General features: G+C 43.4%; 1 protein-coding gene across 2 annotated transcripts in view; it reads right to left on the bottom strand.

Annotated features, from left to right (window-relative positions):
* The window catches only part of ptprn2 (protein tyrosine phosphatase receptor type N2), a 125,226-nt gene that overhangs the window by 48,926 nt on the left and 50,849 nt on the right, over positions 1-25,451 (bottom strand). For both annotated transcript variants that reach the window (XR_008567310.1, XM_054765011.1), the window contains exon 11: positions 1,627-1,691. Coding sequence is in view for 1 of the 2 variants with exons in the window: in XM_054765011.1 (XP_054620986.1) it covers positions 1,627-1,691 (65 nt within the window). In the remaining variant the exon portion in view is untranslated. The remainder of the gene's footprint in view (positions 1-1,626; positions 1,692-25,451) is intronic.

Genomic DNA, 25,451 nt, shown 5'->3' with positions numbered 1-25,451 from the left:
GCACATTTGTAAACCTGTGAGAAGCCGCGAGAAGACCTCCATTTGCTATTTGAGTCTCCATGAGTACGTACGTTCCCACTTGAGACAGGGCTGTTAATCACGCATGCATCATTTAAGAAAAGCAAAGTTGACATTTTTCTTGCATTTTGTGGTAAGGATGGCGAATAGAGTCGCTTTTGCTCCCCCTATTGATTGATGTCTCCTTCCCCCACCGCTCTGACATTTGCTTATCCTTGTCGGCATCAAGCACTATTGACGTCGCTATCTGGCCATCTTTCCTAAGCTGTTTTGTCATTTGTCACCTCTTAAATAGAAATGCAACAAGGGTGGCCTTAATGACACCAACCACAGTGTAGCTTTTATTCCAGTTGTCTGCACTAAAGCCCAATACTACTTCATTTGCCCCTCTTAGGCATTCACAAAGCAATTGAACTAACACATTTCCATTTTTTGCCGCTAATAGGTAAAAAGCATGCAGTCACTCATAACTGTGGTCAATTTAGAGCAAATTGACTTCAAGCAGGCTTTTGGCTTCATACCTTTTAAACTTCATGTTTTTGAAGAGGCTACTCCACAGGCTCGCCTGTTAAAAGCTACTATTTTCTCTAACTTACCCTCAACTCTGCCCTTCTGCAACACAAACACATCCAGGGAGAGCAGTTTTTCTTGCACTTCCTCAACGTGCATCTCTACAAACACAGCCAAGGCACAGATTTTCTCCCCATGAGGTGGAAGGCAGCTTTTTCCCTTCCTCCCCCAGCCTCTCTCCTGCAGGCGGGCTATTATTGCAGCTAATTATCTACAAATAGGCCCTATATGACAAACACAGCCCTGCACCAGCGCCTGCTAAGGAATCAGTCAGTGTGGGGATAAATGAGTGAAAGGAAAGCAAGAAGGTGAAGAGTGATGACATTTCAAAAAAACAAAAAGTGTGAATCAGATCGAATGGAGGCTCAGATGGGTAAAGAAAGGGACAAACAAGGAAAAATGATCTGGTGTATAGAATTGAGGGTGACAGGGGTTGCCAATAGCAACGGTCCCGCCAAGCATTTAGTTCCCAGCATGCCTGGTGATCAGAGCGGCTCAGGGGTCTAAGGCTGTCTGTGTCATTTGCAGAGAGAAACTCATTTACTAAGCAAGCATGGAAGGCTATGACGCATCAATGGCTTCTTGATTAGATCCTTACCTCTGACACGTATGAATATTTATGAATACACATTTACTCTCCTTTCATGTGGATCACTCTGAGGGTCCTCCTGTACGCCTCTTCATTTTTGCCCAATGAATATGTCACGAGCAACTGACAACCCTTCACATTATCTGGACACACTTGCTGTGCATTCAAGTTTTACAAAATGCCATGTTGTGTTTTATTCACCATGGTGACAAACGCTCCTAAAGGAAATGAAGACACTGGATGGCAATTGCAGACAAACACTTAAGCAGCAATGTGTCTGGAATACATTGCCTCTTAAGAAGACGGCGTGCGGCTGCACAAATGAAGCTGCAGGTGAGCAAAAACAAAAAGGACTTCACACTGTCGTTTGTGTCCCACGAGCTCACACCCGCACGATAGCCACACTAATATCCAATTCCAGGCACAAATTTCTAGTGAATGTAACTTACGTCACTGACGCCAGCCTCCACTATCTTCAGGCCAGTCTCCTTCTCCAGCTGCTGCTTCTGTTGGACTACATGGGAGACAAAAGCGGAGGCGTTGGTGAGTTTGAGCAGAAGATGACAAAGTAGCACTTTTTTTTTTTCTTCCACTTCCTAGTGCAGAAAGAGTGGTCAGTGATACTGCGAATGATGCAACGCTGTGAGTCAGATGTCAAAATGATCACAGAGAAGGACGGGCCCACGCACAAACGCGCGTCATTTAGTGTTTATTCACCAGATAAATAAAATCCTGTTCGAGCAACAGTGAAGCCCAATCATCAGTAGTAGCTGAGCTTTTTAGTCTAACTGCGGGTGGTCCTCGTGTTAGATGAATTAAAAATGTCATTTTTGTCGCTCAAAAACTACTGGAATTTCCGGTATATAAGCCACTACTTTTTTCTTAAACTTTGAACCCTGTGGCTTATATAGCAGTGTGGCTAAATTAGAATCAGAATAAGAATCAGAATGGCCTTTACTCATCACTTATACAGAGGTACACGTGAAATTGTGCAATCATCCGTCCATACATGTACAACATGCAGTAAGACGGGGGAGTAAACAGGACAGGATAACTGGGCGATGTAGGAGGGACAGAAAAGGGAAGAACAAGAGGAGAGGGGAGGGGAAAGGAAAGACAATTCCAAACTAAGCTCCGATGGGGGACTACAGTGTGGGACTGTCAAAAAACCTCAGCACACATAAGCACAAATAAGCACACTTTTTCGACATTAACACCAGACTTGCACCAGGGGAGGAGGGACAGGGGAGTGGAAGTGTACCCAGCGCGGCCAGCAGCCAGCCATAGCCATAGCTGTAGCCAATGCAGCCATAATAGGCGCGAGCTATGGTCCCCGTCTCGCCAGCACCGGGCGGATATAGCGGCAAAAGCGTTTTATGAGGGAAGGGGTGTGCGTGCCCTTGGATGCATGAGTGTGTAGGCCTGTAGAAGTTCCCCCAACAGGTGCCCAATCTTGAGAGCTTCATTTCGCAGTGTGTCATCACAGCAACACAGAGGTTGCTGTGGAGACGTCAGTGATCGAGCCCGAGACCGAGACAGCAAACAACAGGTGTCCGTGAAGAAGAGACGGAGGGGGTCAGAGCGTCCCACTGCAGCAATCTCTTGGGGAAAATTGTTGTCAAGCCACGACCTTGGATAGGCCGAAATGCAGATTAAGTAGATTGTTTGGGTTTGGGTTAGTGTGAGTAGTCGCATTCCAATAGACCCGGCTACTCTGTTTGTCCATTCTGGTCTCTCAATCGATCCATCTGTCTTTGCAAAGCCGAAAGCTTCTCCAAGATCGCCAAGATGTTTTCCTTGTTGTGATTCACAGTCACAGTCAGAGAGCTAACGGCTTTACCCACCATATCAATCATGACGGGCAGCTGTGGGCTGCGTTGATCCGCTGCTTCCGCCTTACGAATTCTGCGACACACCTTGGCAGTGCCTAATCCAATCAGCAACAGACCTGTTATCGTGGTTCCGAATAGGCAGACGTTCCAGCGCATACCCACCGGTGAACGTTCCGTCGGGGCAGACAGGTTCCCCCGAACCTGTGCTTTTCATCGAGAAGATCTCTTAAAAAGAGAGAGGCTCTTAAAGTATGAGACAGGACTAAACGAGATGTAAGAAGCAAAGCAGGGAAGATAAGGGAGAGGAGAGGGGAAAGATGCGGCCACCTTCGTTGAGAGCCAGCAGAAGAAGATTTATGGCCACGTTCTCCTTTACTTCAAAATTACTACTAATCGTTTACATACTGTGCCGGTCACAAGTCAGTGAAGAAAAGGTATCTCTTTCTTTGGCAGGAGCCAATCACGACCTATAAAGGAGCTCACAACAAGCTTGTCAACCCATCGGAGGCCATTACTCAATATAACAGTCTGATGACGGTGTCATCTTAGAAAGAACGCTAAAATCATCACACAGCAACTTAACACTCAAAAAGTAGGTAAGAAATATACAATACAAGTATCTATATGAGTTTAGAATAAAAAAACAACTATTTTAACTTCTTCCCATCATGCATTGATTGCTTCCCAGCAAGGCAGTTCATTGGCCATGGCTGTTGGGGCGCTGCAATGATTCAGTGGGGGCTCCAGAGGGAGGCATAATGACCTCCTGTGATTTCAGATGGGTTGTGATAAGTTCGTTGTGAGTTTTCTCATAATAAAGAGCTACCTGGTCCTCACGGACTCGTGCACGCGACAATATGCCATTTTATGACATGGACATGTGCAGCCTATAGCCCGGTGCGGCTTATACTGTATTTGTACAAATCAGTTTTTCTCCCTAAATTTAGTGTGTGCGGCTTAAACACCGGCGCGTGTTATACACTGGAAATTACGGTATTTACTGCGGATGTCCGGCTCACACACAGCCACACTACTCTCAACACTGGACTGTCACAAATGTCATTCAGGACAAAGATTGTATTGTTATGTCTACCCGGATGTCGTAAGGACGACGACCGCGGATGTGGTCAATCAACGATGTCTTTATTGCAAAAACACAACAGGCTACCACTGTCGGGCCAAACCACGTCAAAACAACATCAGAAAACTCAACTGTCCTCTTTGCACACAGCCGTCGTCCTCCCACACCCACACGCACACACACACACACACACACACACAGTCAGGACTCATTCACAGACAGTCCATAAGTGCCAGCTCTATATAGTATCCTTAAGCATGTTGAAGGACGTGCTCCTAGGAAAGCAAAAGCAGTAACTAAGTAATCCAGTGTTTTTTTTGTTGTCTTTTTTAGTATGGAGTTATTTAATTATGGTATGTATAGTGTTTTTATTAATGTTTTTTTTTATGTCTTTCATGTGTTCTGTGTACAGTTTGAGTCACTTAAAGATCGTGAAGGCTAGTTTGCGCACCGTCTGCGTTCTGTTAAAGCATAAATTACGCGCTTGGCACACAATCCGTGACCGAAAATGATGCACATTACCACGAAATGACCACGCTCCCACACAACTTACTGTTTACGTTGAGTGCATGACAATAGCACAACACACCACCACTTCCCGCATCCGCGAAACAGTCGTGGCATTATTTGGCCCCTGTATGATGCCATCACCCCTAGCTTCATTCATTCCTCATTTGCAAGGCACCCACAAGATGTTGAACTCCAAAGAAAAAGCTCTCATTGCACGAAAGAAAGATAAGTCCATATTTCTCGCAGCTGCAGAAAAAGAATGCAGAAAGAGAAGGAAGGAGGCATAAACTGCAACAAAAAAAAGGCACGGACAGTGTGGGAGTGTTACAGAGGGAATTGCTGACTAGAAGACATCGCTTTGAGCGTTAAGGTCACTTAAAATTCACAAGGAAAATCCAAGAGGCTACAGAAATTGATTGAGAATTCCCCCCCAGCTTGCTCCAAGAGGTGATGTAAAAGTTAACCCATTCATGTGAATGAGACACACCGAGACACGCTTTCATGTGCACCGCCCGCATTGTTCAGGCATAGGTAGCGGTGCCTTCACGTTGCAATAACCACTACTTCACGGAAATCTTGAACATTTCAAAATTTTCTTTGCGCACTAGCACACAGCCCCACACTGTTTACATGTGCTTCACTTTATGGCCAATTATAGCCAATTTACTCATTGGCACGCCATTACAAAATGCATGCAAGCCTAAACGTGTCTTTACACCAAAATTCAACTACAATGCGTCCTCAGAACGGAACTAGTTCGTACCCCGAGGACCACTGTTCATATTTATTTGTCAACTGATGCAGTTGGAATGATGAGCCCGGATCAGGCTTTTAACATAACGAACAATTACTAGAGCAAAAATGAGAAAAATTCCATATCAAGATACTGACGATTGACAGAGCTGCACATGAACAAGGTGTTATTGCTGGCAATGTAACGACTCAAACGTTTGGACCGCAAAGCAGCGTGTTGGTTGACAGAGTACACGCTAATAACCTACGCCTCCTTTGGTCGTCCAATAATGAATACAGCATCTCTCCGCCATCACATGTAAATCTAAGCATCCATCGTTCGCCATCACACACTTTGCCGACCGCTTCTGCCTTTCATGCAAACATGTTATTGAAAGAGTAAATCAAAGGAGCGTTAACAGATGACGCCAAATGATAGCGTGCATCATTTGAATTAAGTTTGTTAGCATGTGAATGCGCCTGGTAATTAAAGAGAGAGCATGTCTTTTAATTCCTATTTCTCTAGATGAAGGCTATGCAAATGACCCTGCAGACCAACCTCACCTCACACTCCAAACTGGGCAAGGGCCTGTTTAATGAGTATTTTAATCCATCCCAGCAATTCTACTTAGGCCACAATGTATGCAGCATTCCATCTAATTAAGCCTGCTACTTTTAGGATTATCATCCATCTCTCCCCTCTTGTCTTTGCAGTTATTAAGGAAACATTGATCATCCCATCATCTCGTCCACACGGCAGCCGAAGGGGCAGCTTATGTTTGAGGTGTCAGCCTGGGCTTTGTGACGGATGGCAAAAAGGGGGAGCACGGAAGCTGGAAAGGTCAAATATATGTTGAAGGTGTGCTCTGCTGCTAAATTAGAATGCCACATAAGTCAAGTAGACAAGAGAAAGAGAAAATGTGCCATTAGCGAGAGGAGCAAAGTCTTCAACCTGCATGTCCCTGAGATGAAGCTCATTTTAATTTCATGTTATCCCCTCTGTATTTAGTCCCAGACATATTGGCTGCCAGAGATAGCTACCTGCTTGGTCCTGCTGCTGTTAGGAGGGGGGTAATGAGCAAGGTAATTGGGCCCAGCTGGGTGAGGGCGTAGGTGGCGGGGAGGAGCGAAGATGCTAAAAGGTCACACAACGTTTTGCGGCTAATAAGGACCCCTCTGGGGGAGGCAGCACATCATGAGTCAAACTGCGAAAGATTAGCCTGGCATCAACACACGCCACCGCCTGGTGGCTGACTGACAAGCGGACATTATGGCCTGAGCAAACAAGGCAGAAGGTCAGTATTTACTTGTGAATCAAAGAGGAGGAGGACTCTCCAATCAATGTGCAGGAAAGGATGGTTGCCACTTTAGATGTAAATACAATCTACTTGCAGAGCTCATTTAGCTGGCGGCTGCATGGATGCAGCCTGGAAGGGAGCATTAAGCTGATAGAGGACTGTTCATATAACAGCCCGCTGCTATATTAACTTCCCTCTGTTTTATAACACACACACAAATTTCATGAGCTTCAAATTAGCCACCAAATATTCCTGACAGACTGTGGAAAAGAGACGTCAGGTCTCATTTCAGCGACTCCTCCAGCCATTTGTAATGGGCATTGTCCCAGGCTATCTAGTCTCCTCTCTAGCAGTGTGATCCCATCCCTGCTGCTCGTTTCATCCTTTCGCTTTCCTCAGTCACACTGAGCCAAAACATTGCATGTTCTGCCAGTGAGTGCAGGAAATACTTCTGTAGCAACACTATGTTGCCTGGCTATGTATGTAATGACGCTCCTGACATACACACAAGATCACAATGAAAACAGCATCCCTCATAGGTTAGCAGCTTATTTACGGCTTCATAGCAGCCTGATTTTGACACGAATGCATGAAAATATAATGAAAGTATTGGCAGCGCTTTACATTTTACACAAGCCTTTTTCCAAAACAAAATTCATTCATTTTTGTCCTCAAAATTCTACACACTACGCTCCATAATGACATAATAAAAAATGAACTTGGATGACATCCCCATCAGCAGTGTTGTACATCAACAGTGACTTACCCCCAATGCATTTAGAATTGTGTTGTGCCCGTAAAATCATAAAAATGTGTTTTGTTTTAACATTTTTTCAGTCAACCGCTGATGATGTCATAGATGGGCTACATAGCTGGCTTCCCTAAGCTAGCTGCTGTGTTAGAAGCTAAGGACACGTGTTGATAAAAAGTTGGTGTATTGAGAACGTATGCTAACCGGAAAATGTATGTAAACGGAGGCAAAAATGTTGGCGTAAATTTTGACAAGCTAACCGAGGATCCCCCGTATAAGTATTAACAGGCTTTGCTCAATATTTAGTTGATGCGTCTTTGATAGCAATTCCAGCCTTTTTGAAAATGATCCACAAGCTTGACACACATATCTTTGAGCACTTTCACCCATTTCCTCTCAAGCTCCATCACGTTGTAAGGGGGAAGCGTCGATGTACATTTTCACATCTCTCCACAGTGGAATTCAGCACTGGGTTCTGGCTGGTCCACTCAAGATCATTCACAGAGTTGTCCTGAGTTGATATCCAGGCTGTGTGCTTAGGATTGTTGTGCTGCTGAAAGTCTGAGGTCAAGCGGTTGTGGAGCAGCTTTTCATCCATGATATCTGTACATTGCTGCATTCATCTTTCCAGCTATCCTGAATAGTCACCCACATCCCCACAGCATGCTGCTGCCACCACCATGCTTCACTGCAAGGATGCTATTGGGCTGCTGATGAGCGGTGCCTGGTTTCCTCCAAACATGCTGCCTGGTTTTAACACCAAAGCCTATTCGGCCCACGGGCCCATTTGGCCAACCGGGCCTGAGAATTTAGTTTCTAATGGTCTGAGAATCCTTCTTTGGCAAACTCCAGGTGACAATCCAGTCTCAGAGGTCTGCAGACAAGTCCTTTCACTTCCTGCTTGGTTTGTGCATCCGACAACTGTGGGACCCTATATAGACAGGTGTGTACCTTTGTGTATCTTTTACCTTTGCAAATAAAGGATGATATTGGCAGAGACATGACATATCGGTATCACTTTTTCTGCCGATAGTGATATTGGCTTGGAGTGATGATGTCGTGCTCCAGACGGCAACAGGGTACACTCTGGACTGGTCGCCAGCCAATGGCCAACTTATAGACAAACAACCATTCACTCTCACATTCATACCTATGGACAATTTAGAGTCGCCAGTTAACCTAGCATGCATGTTTTTGGAATGTGGGAGGAAACTGGAGTACCCGGAGAAAACCCACGCACGGGGAGAACATGCAAACTCCACACAGAGATGCCAAAGCGGAGATTCAAACCCGGGTCTTCCCGATCTCCTGACTATGTGGCCAACACGCTAACCACTCGGCCACTGTGCGGCCGACTCTCGCACATATTAACCCAATATAGTATAGTTTAACATGCATGAAATAATTCTAAATGTATATAAATGCCGAATGAAAAAGATAAACGAACATTTAAGGTTATAGGAAGATGGTGCCCGTATTTCTGGGCGACAGTCAAGCTTGGCTGGGAGAGGAAGGACATCGAGTGCTGCCCATCCGACACACAGTCGCAGATACCTGCTGGAGAAGAGAGTGCACGCCATAAAGAGACCGTGTCTCAGTGCTGCAGCTCATGCTTAGCTGAACCACCACCACCACCACGTCTATGAGAGGTGATGAGGGTGGGAAGGCAAAAGCTATTTCAATCCCTAAGATTTTAACAGGCCCTTCTTTGATACAACCTTATTTGAGGTTCTGACATTGAACTTTTTTGCTCGACGATGCTCCATAGGTTCTCAATTGGGCTGAGGTCAGGGGAAACCATGAGTTTCTCTCCTTCTATGCCCAAAACAGCCAATGACAGGAAGGTAGGTATTCTTTGCATCATGAGATGGTGCATTGTCACGAATGAAGGTCATTTTGATACAGAAGGTGCGGTTCTTCATATTGTACCATGGAAGAAAGTGGTCAGTCAAAAACTCTACATACTTTGCTGGGGTCATTTTCACGCCTTCAATGACCATAAAGGGCCGACTAGCTCTCTCCCAATGATTCCAATCCAAAACATGACTCGGTCACCTACTTGCTGACATCACAGCCTTGTTGAGATATGGTGGCCATACTCTACTTATCCATCCGGACCACCCAAGGTTGTATAGACCTCATCAGTAAACAGGAGTGTTTGAAAATTAATCTCAATGTATTTGTTGGCCCACTGCAACAGTTTCTGCTTGTGAGTATTGGTTAGGGGTGGCCAAATAGTAGGTTTAGGCATGCCTACAGTTCAGTTTGAGGTTCAGCTTTGACTGCAAGCCTCTGGAGGATCGTACACCTTGAGGTTCATGGGACTTCAGAGGGACCAGCAGCTTCAAATACCTGTTTGCTGCTTTGTAATGTCTTTTTAGCAGGTGCTCTATTGATTCGATAAATTTGTCTGGCCACATCCTCTCTCATTATACGTTTATCAGCACAATCCTGGCTGTCATCTGAATCAGCCACAAATTTCTTCACCGTACGAGAAAGTTTTTGTGAATTATTCAATGTTTTCATGCCTTGTCCAAGGCAATGCAGTATTTGATGCTTTGTTGTCAGCAGAGAGATCCTTCTTCTTTCCCATATTGCTTGAAATCTGTGGCACGCTCAATAATGTGGAACATCATTTTTAAGTCATTTTCTTTTAAGTCGGATCACCTGGCAAACTAATTATGACAGTTGTCCGAGATTGATACCAGTATTCCAAAGAGCCCCAAGACATATTGCCATTCGTGAATTTCATTGAAAAACAAAACATTTTATGTTTATGATACTAAAATCCTATTTGCATAATAATTTGGAACCAAGTGCATACTTGATTGGCAGTTGAAAGTAGTAGTATTGAGTATTTACTAGTACTAGTAGTAGAAAGTATTTAGGACACTACAGGAGTCTTTGAGGATCAGCGTAAGGACAAGAACGAGAAACCAAGCAGATGTCATTTAAACACGTTAACCACCAAACATGAGACATGTAAACGCTGTGTTATCCCCAAGCAAACAAGCTAAAATGAGCTAAATCACCTCTGAATGTTTGCATGTACTACTGTACTGCATGGAAGTGTGACAAATGGAGAGAATGAACTATATTGGGACCTGCTCTTCCAGGTCTTTTCCTTCGACACCAGCCTGCCCGCCAACGACAGTAATCACGAAACAACTTCACGACTTTGACTTAAATTACAAGCATGTTTGACAAATCTCCTGCGTGAATGGCAAGAGCTGAGCAACACTTGAAAACTTCATGAAGTACTCGGTGAAGAAGAGGAAAAGGCCATTTCAATCACGACACTCTAAAATCTTGACACGCACAACCAAGAGTAAAAATACGAGACACGGGGTCCATAAACATAAGCCAGATTTGATGTGACCTTTAAATTGCTAGGTAGCATATGCGCTGCGCATCATTATGTGCTGTGAAAACATCATTTGATTAAAATGTGCTGCTTCTCCGCCATATGCTGCCAGCTAATGTAATGGCGGCCCCTTCATCATGGATTCCAACAATGGTTCATAAATGATTATCATCAAGTCATCAGAGCTGAACGTCATGAATATATATGTTCATTTCTCTGACGTATGCCACTTGTTATTGTTGGACGCCGTATAAATTCATCACTTCCTCCAAGTGTTTGGTATTTTCAGATGCAAACACTTGATTGTAATGTTGCCTCTTCCAGCAAATGTGGGTGCAGACTTGACAAAATGCATATTTCACTCCCCCCCGATTGATCTGTTAATATGGAGAACCATCCCTCCTCCCTATCAGGATCCCGGGCTGGTATATTTGCCACTCCCATCCCTCCATCGTCAACCCGAGCAAACAAAATGAAAGTGTTTATTGCAGAGGAGAGCCGACGCTCACGCCTCTCTGCAGCCGTTAGCCTTATCAGCAGGCAATCACTTGGATATTAAAGCTGCCATTCCAGCCATCACTTTCCCTGTGCACATATGACAACAGACTCCACCTATCAGAGGCCAGAGAAGGATGCACCTGATCCCTCCACCCCCCCACCAAAAGATAAGATGCCATCCATTTTTCACTCTAACTCCACAGGCTACAATCAAAAACAATAATATTACTCCCTGGCTCCGAGTGTATGGAAGCATTGCGACGTATTCATCACAAGCATGATAAATAACACGTGACCCCCACGAAGATCTGACTTTTACACGACAACACCTGTCAAAATGTACGGCACGGTAGGTATTTCTGTCACTTTTATGAGCCTGCATGTATTGCTCGGCCTCGGTTTCTATAAGATATGAATGATAATCTACCAGCCACACACACGCTTCAGCTCTACATTTAGGAAACACATCAAAATAAACCTTAAGACAGGAATGTCCAAAGCCTGCAGCCGCGGCTTACTTTTTAATTCCCCCTGGTTTATTCGAAACGATCACAGATCAAAACAGCATCATAATAGCACAGGAAATGTATCAAATCAGTAAGTGGCTGTTGGTGCCTCATTTCGCTGCTAAATGAATGCAGACTGGGCCACCTGCAACAAGTGCTTGAAGAATCAGCTTTATTGGCCAGGTATGCTTACACAAACAAGGAATTTGACTACGGTTACATCTTGTAAGTCCCAACAAATGCTCTTTTTCAACTTTTTTGCCAACCTTAACACCCCAACAGCAGTGCTGCACACACATTTCACATACCGTGCTGCACAATGGCAACAAAATACTTTCATTATCCACCAGTCAGGGTCAGTGCAAGCGGGGTGCACTCGCAAACACCAGAATTCAAAAACATGACAACACAAGCAGGTGTTTTTTTTTGTTTGTTTGTTTTGCACATTCCCTTTATTGTGTATTGCTGTGATTATTATTTTTATTTCATTTATATCATTGAAGTATTTCAATTACTATTCTATTCAAATTGCACATCACAAAATTTCCTTTTGAACTAAATTTGTATGGTTTTTTTTGTTTTTTTCCGTCTTTTAAGTGCCAGTTCAGGCACCATTTAAGCACCGGTATTGGGTAATACATCAACTATACTCAACCCTATTTGTCACCTTTAGCACAAAGCGGAAACGTAGGCTGCTGTTTTCTTCAAATACAGGAACGAGTTCCGTTACTAAGTCACTCACACAGTACACAAAACGCATGAAGGACACAAAACAGTGCTAAAAAGATTAAATACAAAGTTAATGTCTTGCACACTGGAAGGGGCGTTGCAAGAGAGGGAGAGACAGACCTCGAGAGCACTACGCTGCTTAGTTATCACTGTGGTATGATCACATGGTATCTTTGAATATGTTACACACATGTTCAAAGATACCATCTTTAGCCTTCATTATGGTTGCGGCATTGGAGCGGCTTGGACCAGCCAATGTTCATTTGTCCACTTTCTGAACATTTGGACTTTTCACTTTCCTTTTCAGTGCAAACAGAAGAGAGACATCATGAAATGAAAAAAAGTGAACTACAAAGAGCAAAAAAAGACGTCCTCAGTGTAGCAACGTGAGTAAATGTTACTCCGCCTACATATCCTTCCACCGTTTGCACGTCGCTAATTCTCCTTGTCCGTTTGTACAGGCGTAACATGGAGCGTCGTAGGCCGTAGGACCACCTGTATATTTCACTGCTTAACATATTTTGCCCCACATGGATTTGGTATTTGCATGGAATTAAGAATATCAGAAAGTAGCCCCGTTTTGGCCATGATAGTTCAGGATTAAAAGAATGTGGCTCAAATCCAGCCTACATGAAATACAGCAAGGAGGAGAATACCGTAAGAGTTACACGTATTTTTACATATTCCATTTATTGACTGCACTCTTGTACAAAATACGCATTACATGATTATTAGTCAATGTAAAAAACATTTTTAAAGGATGAATATTTGATTATATTCATGAAGCCATCGCCATATTGATCCGAAGTGAATATGATCAAAATGTAACTTAATCCCGTTAAACCCAATGTGTAGTCGTGTCAAGCCAACAGACGCATGACATCGGCGGGCTCGGACATCCAATCAGCGCTGCCAATCAAACGCAGGCAGCTGTCACATGGTTGGAGCGTGCTGTTAACAGCTGGGGGGGTGTGGGGTGTAGGGTGTGGGGGTGCCCTGGCCTCCTCGCTGTTTATTCACCCCGATCGATGGTTTCATGTGGATAAGCCAACAAAGCAACTGCTGCTATTCAGCCTGAATCAACATGAATGCGGCTCTGCCACAAAAGCACTAAAGCAAAAACGCTTCTTTCTTGTGCTTTTCTGACTGACAGTTACAAATGATGGTGAAGGTAATAAAGTGTGCCGGTGGCCTGGTTTGGGCCCACTAATGGCAGTCGTGGCGTAATTAGCATGCGGCTGATATCAAACACATTACAGGCTCCTTCCTCAAGCAAACGGAACCCACATGACACTTTTATAATTGCATCCCCTCCTCCTTATTCTTATTAGAGGGCCTTGTGGAAGATGGCTCAATAATACACCTGGATGGGTCCTTGGCTGTGCTGCACACACACACACACACACACACAATATGCGTTTCGTGCTTGATAAATAGATTGTGGCTGCTCTGACATTCTGTGTAGAATAGGCATTTTGCCTTTTGATAGGTGCTGACACCAATTCTTCACAGACCGCAGGAGATGGTGGTAAGAGAGGCAGCGCCAGCAAATGGCTCGCATCTGGACGACACTGGGTAATCGCCATCTCCTCCGCACAAAATATGTAAAACGGTAGCTTCCTTGGCGGAGGTAATGAAACAACATGGCTCGGTCGTTGAAACAGTGTTGCGTGGAAGAGAGAGACCGAGACACAGCAACGTGGAGACTGTGGAGTATCACACTGCAGCATCCGGAGCGAAGGTACAGCAACGGCCCAACAGGGGGGGTCTGAACATTTGCAACGAGGTCCACATACTGAAAAAGGAAAGGATGCGAGGGCTACTTGATATTTCTGTACAGCCACACATGTAGATATGTTAAGAAGTTAGATACAGTATATAAAAAATGGTTAAACAAAAGCATATTATTAGCATGAGGTTTTGTCTTTTTTCCCCATTTTTGTTGGTTTTTCTGCCCCCAAATATTTCAACCTTCTTATTAAAAAAATCTCACTAAAATTTCTTCTCCTAAGATTATGACTTTCTTCTCATAATATTTTGACTTACTCCATATTAGAACTTTTCCCCAACCTAATTTCCCAAAAATTACAACTTTATTTTGTTTTGTTTGCTTCTCATAATATCACGACTTTGGAAAAATTACATATTTTCTTTAATATTTCAAATATTCTATCTATTTCAATTTAAAATGGCATTATTTTCCCTCGTAATATTACAAGTTTAACTGCTGGTTTTGCTGTGACATGTCAAAAAATGATTCAAATAAAAACCTTTGATTCTGTATGTTTGATGTATGAAAAAGCGTGAGTACGAAGTTCCGTTTTTACTATTTTTTTCCCCATTTCTGCTCTTGTTTTTTTTTATATTTCACCTTTCTTTTTCCCCCCTTTTAGTTTTGTTTTTTTTGTCATATTTAATAAGAAATATTTTTTTTAGATTTCAACTCTGTTATTAAAATGTTTTTCCTCATAATATTAAAGTTTACCCTTGTAAAATTGCGACTTTTTCTCCCAGAAAATACAGAATACAACTTTTTTTCCCTTTATTCTTGTAAATTTAAAGCTGTTTTTTTTTTTATTTCTGCTGTTGTTTTTTTTTATTTGCATTTTGTAATTATGACTTTTTGCCATATTTTGACTTCATTCACCTTTTTTCACAATGTAATTTTCCAAAACGTTCAACTTTTATTTGTTGTTTTGTTTTTCTTTAATATTTCGACATTATGCTTCTAAAAATTACAGTATTCTTCCTCATATTACAACTTTTTCTCCCATTAGAATACAACTTTTTTCTGTTTTTTTCCCCTTTATTCTCGTAAATTTAAAGCTGTTTTTTCCATTTCTGCTGTTGATGTTTTTTTTGTTATTTTCATTTCGTAATTATGATTTTTGCCAGAATATTTTTACTTAATTCTTGTAACACTATAACTTTTTTCACAACGTAATTTTCCAAAAGTTTCAACTTTTATTTGTTGTTTTGTTTTTCTTTAATATTTCGACTTTATGCTACTAAAATTACAGTATTCTTCCTCATAACATTACGACACTCTCGTAAAACTACCATTTTTTTTTGTTAGATTACAACTTTTTTCTCCTAATATTTTGACTTTGTTCTTGTAATCTTGCAGATTTTTTTTTGTTGAACTGCATTTTTAGAATAAAAAAACAGCCGGGTCGCACATTGGACACCTGTGGGCTAAGCTAATGCTAGCACGTGTGTTTATTTGTTTCCATTTCGAGACGTGGATCCTTAAACGTAAGAACGGCTATGTTGGATCTGCTGCACCAGCAGTGGTTTCCATCTTCACTTCTACTTTATTTAGCCAATGGAAAAAAGCCTCACTAGCAAAAGGAGCCTTGTTGAAGGATGGTCTGGTGCTGCGTGTCATATGAATAAGAAAAATAGATGTGATTTGAAAGACTTTTGTCTTGAAGTAAAATTGACATGTGAAGATGCTTCCTTTGTGTCCCTGTGAGTGGAAAACATCTGGATGTGGGCTACAGACAACAGTGGGAATGCTTATTGGAGAAATAAAACGCACACGCACAGCTTCTCCACTGAGGGAACTATGACAGAGGCAGGCCTACCTGTCAGTGTGGCAGCAATTATCCTGCGGGCTCTGTCCACGGACCATCTCCTGCAAGTCTGCACATTACTAACCACATCACTGAGCACATACGCACAGGAGGGCAAAATACACACCCACAGCGCTGTACATATTGGCACATACATACACACGCTTCATCCACAATTATCTGTCTGCAGCCAATAATGTGTTGCTACAGACACATATCATTAGTGTTATTTGAAGAATTAAACTGCAAATAGAAACACGTCAGGCTAAAAAGAACTAAATATGGCAAAGCCGTCACGTGTGGAGAAGAAGCAGGCAGTGTTAAGGTGAAGAGGAGAGCAGGATGTGGGCTCCAATGAGTCGAGAGATGAAACAGAGAAATAAAAAGGCATGCTCAGACAGACGAGGCTTCCATTTTGGCTGCAGGGAGGTCTTCCAGGGGAAAGAATTGATCTGTTTCTAGCTGGCTGAACGTTTGAGGAGCAGCTTGATTGTACCCACACAGCTGTGAAGGGTGATTCCAGAAAGCATTCAAAAAGAAAAAAAAAAAACAACCCGTGTGACCTCATTAGTGAAAATTTGTTCCGACTGTCATTAGCAATCACAAACGGCATCACTCAGTCAGGACGATGAGAGGCAGGGTGAGGGGCACAGGGCTGGGGGTCTGCACGGGCTACGACAGTTATCAAATAGCTTTTCATAACTGGATCACTCTTTGGCACACACATCAAGAGATATTTAGCAGGGGTGTAATGGTGCGCCATCAGCACAGTGCAGTACCTCAATTGTAAGGTCACAGTTTGGTTCATTTTGGGTACAGTAAGGGAGCAAAATGCAAAACATAAAATTGCTTTGCTTATGTGTAAATGGCTTTTGTTATTTTTTAATTAAACAAAAAAATGCTGGCAGGCAATTTTCCAGTACATTAAATTCTCATATAATTAATAAAAAAAAAAAAAAACCACAGTAATCCCTCATTTATCACGGTGAATTGGTTCCTTCAAAATACGGTTTTAAACATGAACCAACACCCCTAGAGTCACCTTTACACCTGTATTACCTGATATAGTAGACATAATAACAGCATACAAGCCATTTAAAACATAAATAAGACTCGTGCTGGTGTGTGTTACTATAGATGTGTCCCCTAGGGGAGCAGGGCGAGTGGCGGACTGGAAGTGACGTCGGGGGTTCAGAGTTGAGTTTCAGCTTGCCGTGGGTTACCGCTGCAACAGTAGCCCGTGTTTTTATTCGGGATTATTGTGTCTGTTGTGAGATCATTCAAACCTGCAATGAAAGCGTGTTGTTCCGGCGATCAATTTTGATGCACGTGTCTTACCGCGCATTACAGTAACATTACTGACACCTAGTGACCAGTGTAGAGTACTACATATCATCAACGTCTTTGAATTAGTCTTTTGAATGCCTTATATTTGTATTTTATTTCATTTAGTCATTTTTAAGCTTGAACATGCTTAATTTAGGCAAAAAAATGTGAATGTTAAATATGCATATTTTTGACTAATAACAGGCCGCCATAATAGACACTTCCTGTCCCTCACTTAATGTGTACCATGTGAGAAAGTACGACTGTGAACTGGAGGTTCCGTACCAAAAAAAACTGATTCCAAATCCATGTACGGTGAAGTATCCATCCACCAAGGAAGGAAAACCTGACAATAATTAGAATTTAAACTGGAATCTAATTGGAATGGCTTAAGCAAATGCAATTACACCAAGGACTGTTAAATGTCCTCCTATTCCAAGCCGCACTACGGAGAGAACGTTCGCTGTCATCTAAACCCCTGGAAAGCTTTCGTCGGATCAAGTAACCTGGAGCGTCCTCCAGCATTTGCTGGCTGCTCGTCAGCATGGATGCGTACAGCTGCCAAGTGGTGGGTGTGAAAGGAAGGTGCCTCGCTCAGCTGTCAAAATGAGAAACATGACATTTCCCGTCAGAGACATTATTAGTACAGATATCATTTTGGATTCCGCCTGCTGACTTTTTTTTATTAACATTTTGCTTCAGGACAAAATGAGATAATGATCGTGATACGACTTTAAGGCAGAACAAGTCCAACTAGACACAATGACTGGAATACAGTATTTCCTGTCATCTTCAAATTTACCGTATGCCACATGTTCCCCAAAACCATTTTTTCCAGGAACAGCGGTTTGGTGATGAAATGCATACACTGGCAGCAGCGGGGGCGCTCTCCTAAATAACCACTACATATGTTGCAAACTCCTGTGATTGAAGTTGCAGGCAGTTAGCCAAGATGATTCTTATTTTTAAGGACACCTGTTGGGCTGCATGGCTCATCTCCTCCTCATTTAGCCGTCTGTCAGGGCTCCGTGGGGCTGATTACCTCCACTTGCACTGCTTATCAGTCTAATTAGGGCCCTGGCAGGTGACTTGAAGGGAGTTGTCACCAATGTTCAAGGCACAGCCATTTGTCGCGCTTGTTGGAAGCTAAACCAAGGATGCAAAACTCATGTTCGCGGCTGTTTATAAGGCCATCGCTGGTCTGATGAACTGTAAAGAAGTGATGACAAAGTAAGGGAACGAGGCAGTGTTGTTCCTGTCATCAGCAACTGTCAATAAATGGGAGAATTTTCAAGCAGGCGCTGGTTCCTTGGAGGGCTCTTTAATAAGCAGCAGCAGAGACAAATGGCAGGACATGACAAGAAATGGGAAAAACATGACAGGCATTCTGGGAAGGGTGGTATATGATGGAGAAGAGTTATCAAAAGACAGAGCAGGATTGAAGTCATATCTTTCCAAGGGGGTGTATCAGTCACCGCAAAAAGGCTAAAAGGTCAGGAGTGTGCTGTTCGCACATCCAGGTGCTAATGTAACACCTCTCACACCTTTCACGCTCGCCTGCGTCTGTCTGCTGCCGGCTTAGTGGACCCACTCTTGTTTTCTCCACAATAACTTTCTGTAATCCCCCACTCTGATGGGGCTTGAACATAGCAACATGCCAGACTTTGAGGGTGACGATGCCGCTGGCGACAGACTTGCACATCTGTGACACGCAATCCCCCCAGCAGCAGACCTTCTTAAGCCCGGTTTATGCTTCGTGACTAAAATGTATTTGTGTTTTGGTTTGTTGCGTTTTTAGCGGTGATAATCGCTCCACGTGGTTTACATAATGTGCCTTGTTTGCCGTAGCATCAGACATGAAACGTGTCCATATGTCTACTCTGTTCTCTCTCCCAGGCGTAAATATACTGCAGCGTGCAGCTTGTTACAATAATGCAGCATGCGGTGGGTATCGGGCTGAGGTACAAACTCCAAGACGCCCTACTCACAAAGACAGGAGTTCTGATTGGGTCTCATCCATAAACCACCCTGCCCCTTGTCGCACACGCAGCTAAACAGCTGTGATCAGACATACAGTCGCCCTCGTTTATCGCGGTTAATTCGTTCCAGCCCCGACTGTTAGGTGAATTTCCGGATTCAATAGTAATAAATTGACTATTTTCATAGTTGGAGCCTGAAAAAAACTGTGACCTTCTAGAGCCCGACAGACATTAAATTACATCCTTATGTCACAAGAAGTCCCAAAAGAGACTGTACTTCCAGAGGAGACTGAGGAAATTTGGCATGTCCACAAAAATCCTCAGTTGCTTCTATAGATGCAATATCGAAAGTGTCCTTACCGCCTCCATCACTGTTTGGTACGTTAACTGCACAACACGAGATAGGAAGGCACTCCAGCGGGTGATTAAGGCGGCAAAGGAGTTTGGCTTAACGTGATAACAAAAAGAGCGGTCGGCTCAGCGCCACATTTGCAACACAATGACATCATGACACCTTGTCAACCCACACAACACATTTCCGGCCTTCAAAATAGTTCAGGCATTTCATCCAAAAAGAACTCAGATTAGCGCCCTCATTTAAACCATGCAAACTTTTATGACCCCGCCTCGAGAATTGTTAGGAACCGGAATTTAAGTTAACTTCGTAGATGTCATGTGACGTCAGTCAGCCGACATTAAGCCCCCTCCTGATTCGGTCTTGTGCCGTGGCTGCGGCATTAAAAAAAAGTGGAGAAGAGACGTCGGCAGCCACACACAGATAATGCAACTTTTATCTTTAGCATTCCGATTGCGGATAAACTAACTCAGCAGTTTACGTACACATAAATGTGCTCCAAACGTGCACTGTAAAGTGCCGTGATTGGTCAGCTTCTAGTGCATCATTTCCTGTGTGTATGCGACTTGGTCACGGGGCGTACATCCCGCATTTGGGAACGCCTTCTCCCAATTTTCGGTCAACATTTGCAATAAAAGTGACACGTCAATCAGTTCCACGTGCAATAGCACTCTCCGTTTCTCTTTGATCGCCATTGTTCACGAGCAACAAAGGAAGCTAACAAGCTAAACAGTCAGGTGTCATTATCACTCAATAGTTGACTCACTGGAGAACAACGCCCCTACTGTTCTGGTGGAGACTTGCAACGCGACAAGGCAGAAGCGTAATCCATTGGCCCAAAAAACAACACGTTCAAGTAACATCAAATCTTTCTGCACTGTCATAAAAGTGGAAAAAGAAGTTGAGCACTGTTAATCGTAGAAGCTCAAAACAATAAAGAGGTCTGCGTCATCTGGATCCTTCTCTAAACACCCCCTTGTTGAGGCTGCTCTGTCTTTTAGAAAATCTACTATTAAAACCAGCACTGCTAATTTGAAGAGAGCATTTAGCGTCATAAACAAAAAAAAAAACGGCCACTTTAGCAACAGTCTGAAGTGGCTTGAAATCCGTTGCAAGTCCATCTGAGGTGGATATTGGAGTTAAATTGAAAGGTGGTGTCCTTTCAAGAGAGCTTTGAGATAGAGAGCGCTCCTCTGTAGGCGTCTGACCTGCTGTATGCAGGCCAGTGAGTCATGACAGTCAGCCGCTATCGATTTAAGACAGGAGGAAAACTCCTTTTTAAAGCGCATCAATCATTTAGAGACTTCTTGCTTCCGCTTTCAAATGGCTGAACGCAAGGATATGATGAATCTGAAGGGCAGTAAGCAAAAACACTATTGAGGAGCAGATCGTAGGTGTGGAACTTCCAGTTGCAGCGATCAGTCACGGCCTCTCATGGCTTTGTATGGAAAATTACCACAACACTTACGATTTGCATACAGTTAAAATGCAGCAAAAGTGCTCCGCGCACACACGGAAAAGATAAACAAAGTGGAAATTGAACATCTGTCTTCTTTTCCTGCCATGCCAAAGAAAGCTGTTGCTGCACCTGGTCGTGAATTATAGACGTGACGAAGGGGTGGAAGCTTTGCAGGTGAATGAAAATGAGGAAGAAGATGTGGTTGGGGGTGGGGGGTATGCATGGGGGAGGGTCACTGGGGTTCGGGTAGGTTAGTGATCACCTGATATAGCTGCCAAAGTGTGCTGGATGTGGCAAACAGTCAAGCAACAGCAGAATAAATACAATAGTAGAAATCCAACATAATGGCAGGCAGCTCTATTGAGAATGTTCTGAAAGGGTTCCAAATTCTACACTATGATTGCAGACAGCTGTAATCCCTTGCTAGAAAAGATATCATGTAATCATAGTCAAAAAGCAAGTACAAAAGCAAACAGCGCTTTGAAGACGGAAAGGCAGAAATGTCACCCGGATGCTTTGAAGCTCCGCGGCTCCCTTTTGTTTCTCTACACTTGGAGCTCCTGGAGCTCTGGCAGGGCCCCGCATGGAGGGGCCAATTAGGGGCGAAGTCACCATTAGCAGGGACACAACACGCTCGTACATTTTACTGGACACATGGTACACCCTTTGTAGCGGACAAATACTGTATATAGAGTGGTAGCTCGGTTTTTATTAGTCATTTGTTCCAAAATGTACCACAAAAAACTGAATCGTACAAAAACCAAAGCAATTTTTCCTTTAGGAAATCATGTCAATCCAATTAATCCGTCCCAGACACCCAAAAATATTAACAAAAAATACATTTTATAGGGAATAATTATCAAGGTTCTTTCCCTTTTCAGCCTCCACAGAGACAAGTTCCAAAATCATAAGGCTCAATACTAGCGACACGTTTTAACGTAGTTAAACTGCTTGTTTGTCTGTAGGCGCTGAGTCCTCAACGGGGTCTGAAATGTTGCTAAGTCTAAAAACAAAGTCAACTGGAAGCACTAGGTTGCAGAACTGCTCTAAGAGGAAATGCTAATTTTGTTTTGTGGGGCGCTGAGCCCGCTAGAAGCAGAAAACTGCACATTAAAAAAAAAAAATTCCCCATCCTTCACAATCCTTATGCGAAACACGAACACGTATTTATGTCCCTTTCCTGTGTATTCTAACGAGAGAAAACAAGTTAGTAAGAGCCAGCTAACAATGCACGTTTTGACGCTAAAACCCGAACAAAAAACGGCAACAGTGTTCCATTTACATAACTGACCCGCATATCAACCACGCTACAGCGCTATTATTGTAGCAGCTAACACGAAAACCTATATTTATCAGGTGGAGTGACACGACGCCTCGCCAGGCACAACACCTCAAGCCACTGCAACGGGACAGACGGAAGAGTGGATACTACTGGCTCTCAATTTCGCAACGAAGACTCAACAAGATGCTCGTTTGCGGTCACCATTTTTTAGCTGAGGACTGGAGCACAAGTCTTGTGCTGGAGGACACAGCCATCCCAACGAGAGCGGACATGCTGCTGTTGCTGACGGAAGTAGCGTCAGCTCCTATGGGCTCTGTCTAATCAAGGCGCCTGGGAAAGAATTTTTGGTAATGTTTTAAATAATCAAAATAGGGCAAGATACCGTAAGTGGGGGGTCTCAAACTCGTGGCCCGTGGCCCGGACATGCATGTGCTTAACTTTCACATTCACAAGCCATGTGGAGGATAAATCATTTTCCAAGATCACTTTCCGCAAACACAGGACCAGAGGCGCACCGCGTTGTATGCTAGCCGGAAAATGTATGCACACCGAGGCTAAATTATGGCGTAAATGTTCAACGTTAACCGACACCGGAAGCTAACCGAGGTTCCACTGTATTTGGATGTGACATTTGCTGGCCTTTGAGGTGTTTCACACATAGATAAGATAGAGCGCGGATGATATTTAACCTCACAAAACTGCTTTTCTTGACTGAGCAATTATGTAATGGGGTGATAATGGAACGGGATTCTTGGCAAGTAGTCATAGAAGTTCGGTAGTATTGAACATTATAGCTGCCTCTTCAATCAGTAGCGTAATGGGGATGTGAATTGTGTGGAAATTGGGATCTGCAGCTTCTACTTCTTATGTTTCTCTTCTGGTATTCATTCTAGTCTGCACCTGTTGCCCTCGGCATTATGCATCCTTCTTACCTGCTCTATATGCTACACAATAGAAGCCATGTGACAGTAAAAGACTACTTTTAAAATACAGCAAACCATTCAGTGCTGGTTTCTGGTGGGTGTTAATGATTTACATCACGTTAATGTCATTTTCCCTCATGCCAAAATGGACTGAATCAGTGCCATTAAGGCCTTTTCCTCAACTCCTCCAGAAGATCATCTTCACAGCTTCCTTCAATTCAGTCTAGCAATTTGATCACTATCACCATCTTTTCATTGCATCGTGACTCATAGCAGGAGACGGGGAGAGGCTCATTTGCATGGCTGTTTATACGAGCTGCCTCATAATGTAAAAAGCGCAGTGTACAAGAACCCGCTGTTCTCCACATGGGTGAGAGCCATCAGCGCGGCGGCGTTCAATGTGGTCGCAGCCGGAAAGATGAAGGGAGGAGAGAACACAGAAGATGAAGGCTGAGAGGGTCGGCACGGAGCAAAAAGAGGGAAAAGGTGGGAAATGGTGGGGGCCAGGACTGAAGAGGAGGCTGGATTTACTGCTCAACATGGTGCTTTAATCCCACCATCTCCGCTCAATGCCCGTGTGGCTGCAGCTCTTCCAGTCTACGGAGCCGTGACAAAACCTCAAGGAGACGACTAAACACTGGAGGTGCAGACACCAGGCATGCGAAGAAGACGACGTGCCACATGTTCCAGGAAAGAAAATGCTCTTTACAAGGTGGTGTCATCCCATAAATCATAAAACTAGCCACCATTGGGTTCATTAGACGTTCAAGACAATCCTGCGTGGCTCTGCTTTACTGGAATAAAAACCACCAGCTTGCTCTGTTCCGGAAGAGCTCAATTAGAAAATTTGGTGTCACATAACAAAGAGTCCCTGCAAACAGGGACTGTTTGTACCAAATAAAGACGCTGATAATTAGCTTTGCTTACACAATCGCAGCCTGTGTGAATCTTCACAGAAATTGGCCCAAAATGTTGTTAAACACAGAATAATGAGGACAATTGCGGAGTAGAACATTCAGCTTTCTGTATCGTCATTAAACGATTCATCAGCTAATTTGAAAGGCATGATATGCTATCTTCAAATGTTTATGGTCTTCATAGAGTGTAAAATAAATGTGTCAATGCACGCTTGGCTTCAGATCATGCATTAAAAGTTCAAACTGTCGTCTCTGTGGTCGCCAACAATGCATATTCAGTTGAATGTTTTGCTACGTTGCTCCAATTGGAAGCCCTCTCTCATTAATCTCCCTCCATTTGATAGCTTGGTTTCATGGCTTTCAATTATTCATGACTATTTCCCACAAATACCTTGGAGATGGAATTAGCAAACAAACAATGCCAGGCGACACTAATCCCCGTCCACAGCAGAGATCCTTTAATGCACTGGAGATGTGGCCGACTGCTGACGGGCACCTGTTACTGTCTTTCGCTGCTTTGCAACAGCCATGTTGACACAGTAAACATGTTTACAGCCTCGGCCCAACACTGAGGTGAGCGCTCAAGCATAGGAGAGGAGTAACGAGGAGCAGGGAAGCATGGAGAAGGAGCCCAAAGTATGACTGACGAGGACAAACAGGATGAAAAGGAGCTAAAGACACTGCCTAAATCATTCATCGTCTGGAATGTTTCCACATCACAACTTTTCTGGAAGACGAGCACAATAAAAGTGTTTGGTTAGAGCTGGGAGGAGACTAAAACAATTCCCAAATGCCTTTATTTTTGTATTTTTTGTAGTTTATAGGCAGTGTGCACCTTATATTATTCACATAGAATCGCATGAAGCTAATTTCCACATAAAATTACACACGCATATTGAACACGTCGCAACACAATACATCATACACCAGTCGTCACGCAATTATTAACCATCTCACAACTATTCATGTTTCTAAAAAGTACCTATGGATGTCCCAATATCGGTCCGATATCACCAAAAAATGATCTAAGATCTCGATATTAGCACTCCAATACAAGCAGTCCATTCCAGCATGTGTATCCACCCGGACAGAGGCCGCATGACAGCACACAACAGCGCATGCTAGCGTGCAAACAAGGTAGCAAGGAGCAGGAGTGA

Source organism: Dunckerocampus dactyliophorus, chromosome 21, assembly GCF_027744805.1.
Source record: "Dunckerocampus dactyliophorus isolate RoL2022-P2 chromosome 21, RoL_Ddac_1.1, whole genome shotgun sequence".
Taxonomy (NCBI): Eukaryota; Metazoa; Chordata; class Actinopteri; order Syngnathiformes; family Syngnathidae; genus Dunckerocampus; species Dunckerocampus dactyliophorus.
Note: the sequence above shows the minus strand (reverse complement) of the source record. Positions and strands in the feature narration are given on the sequence as shown.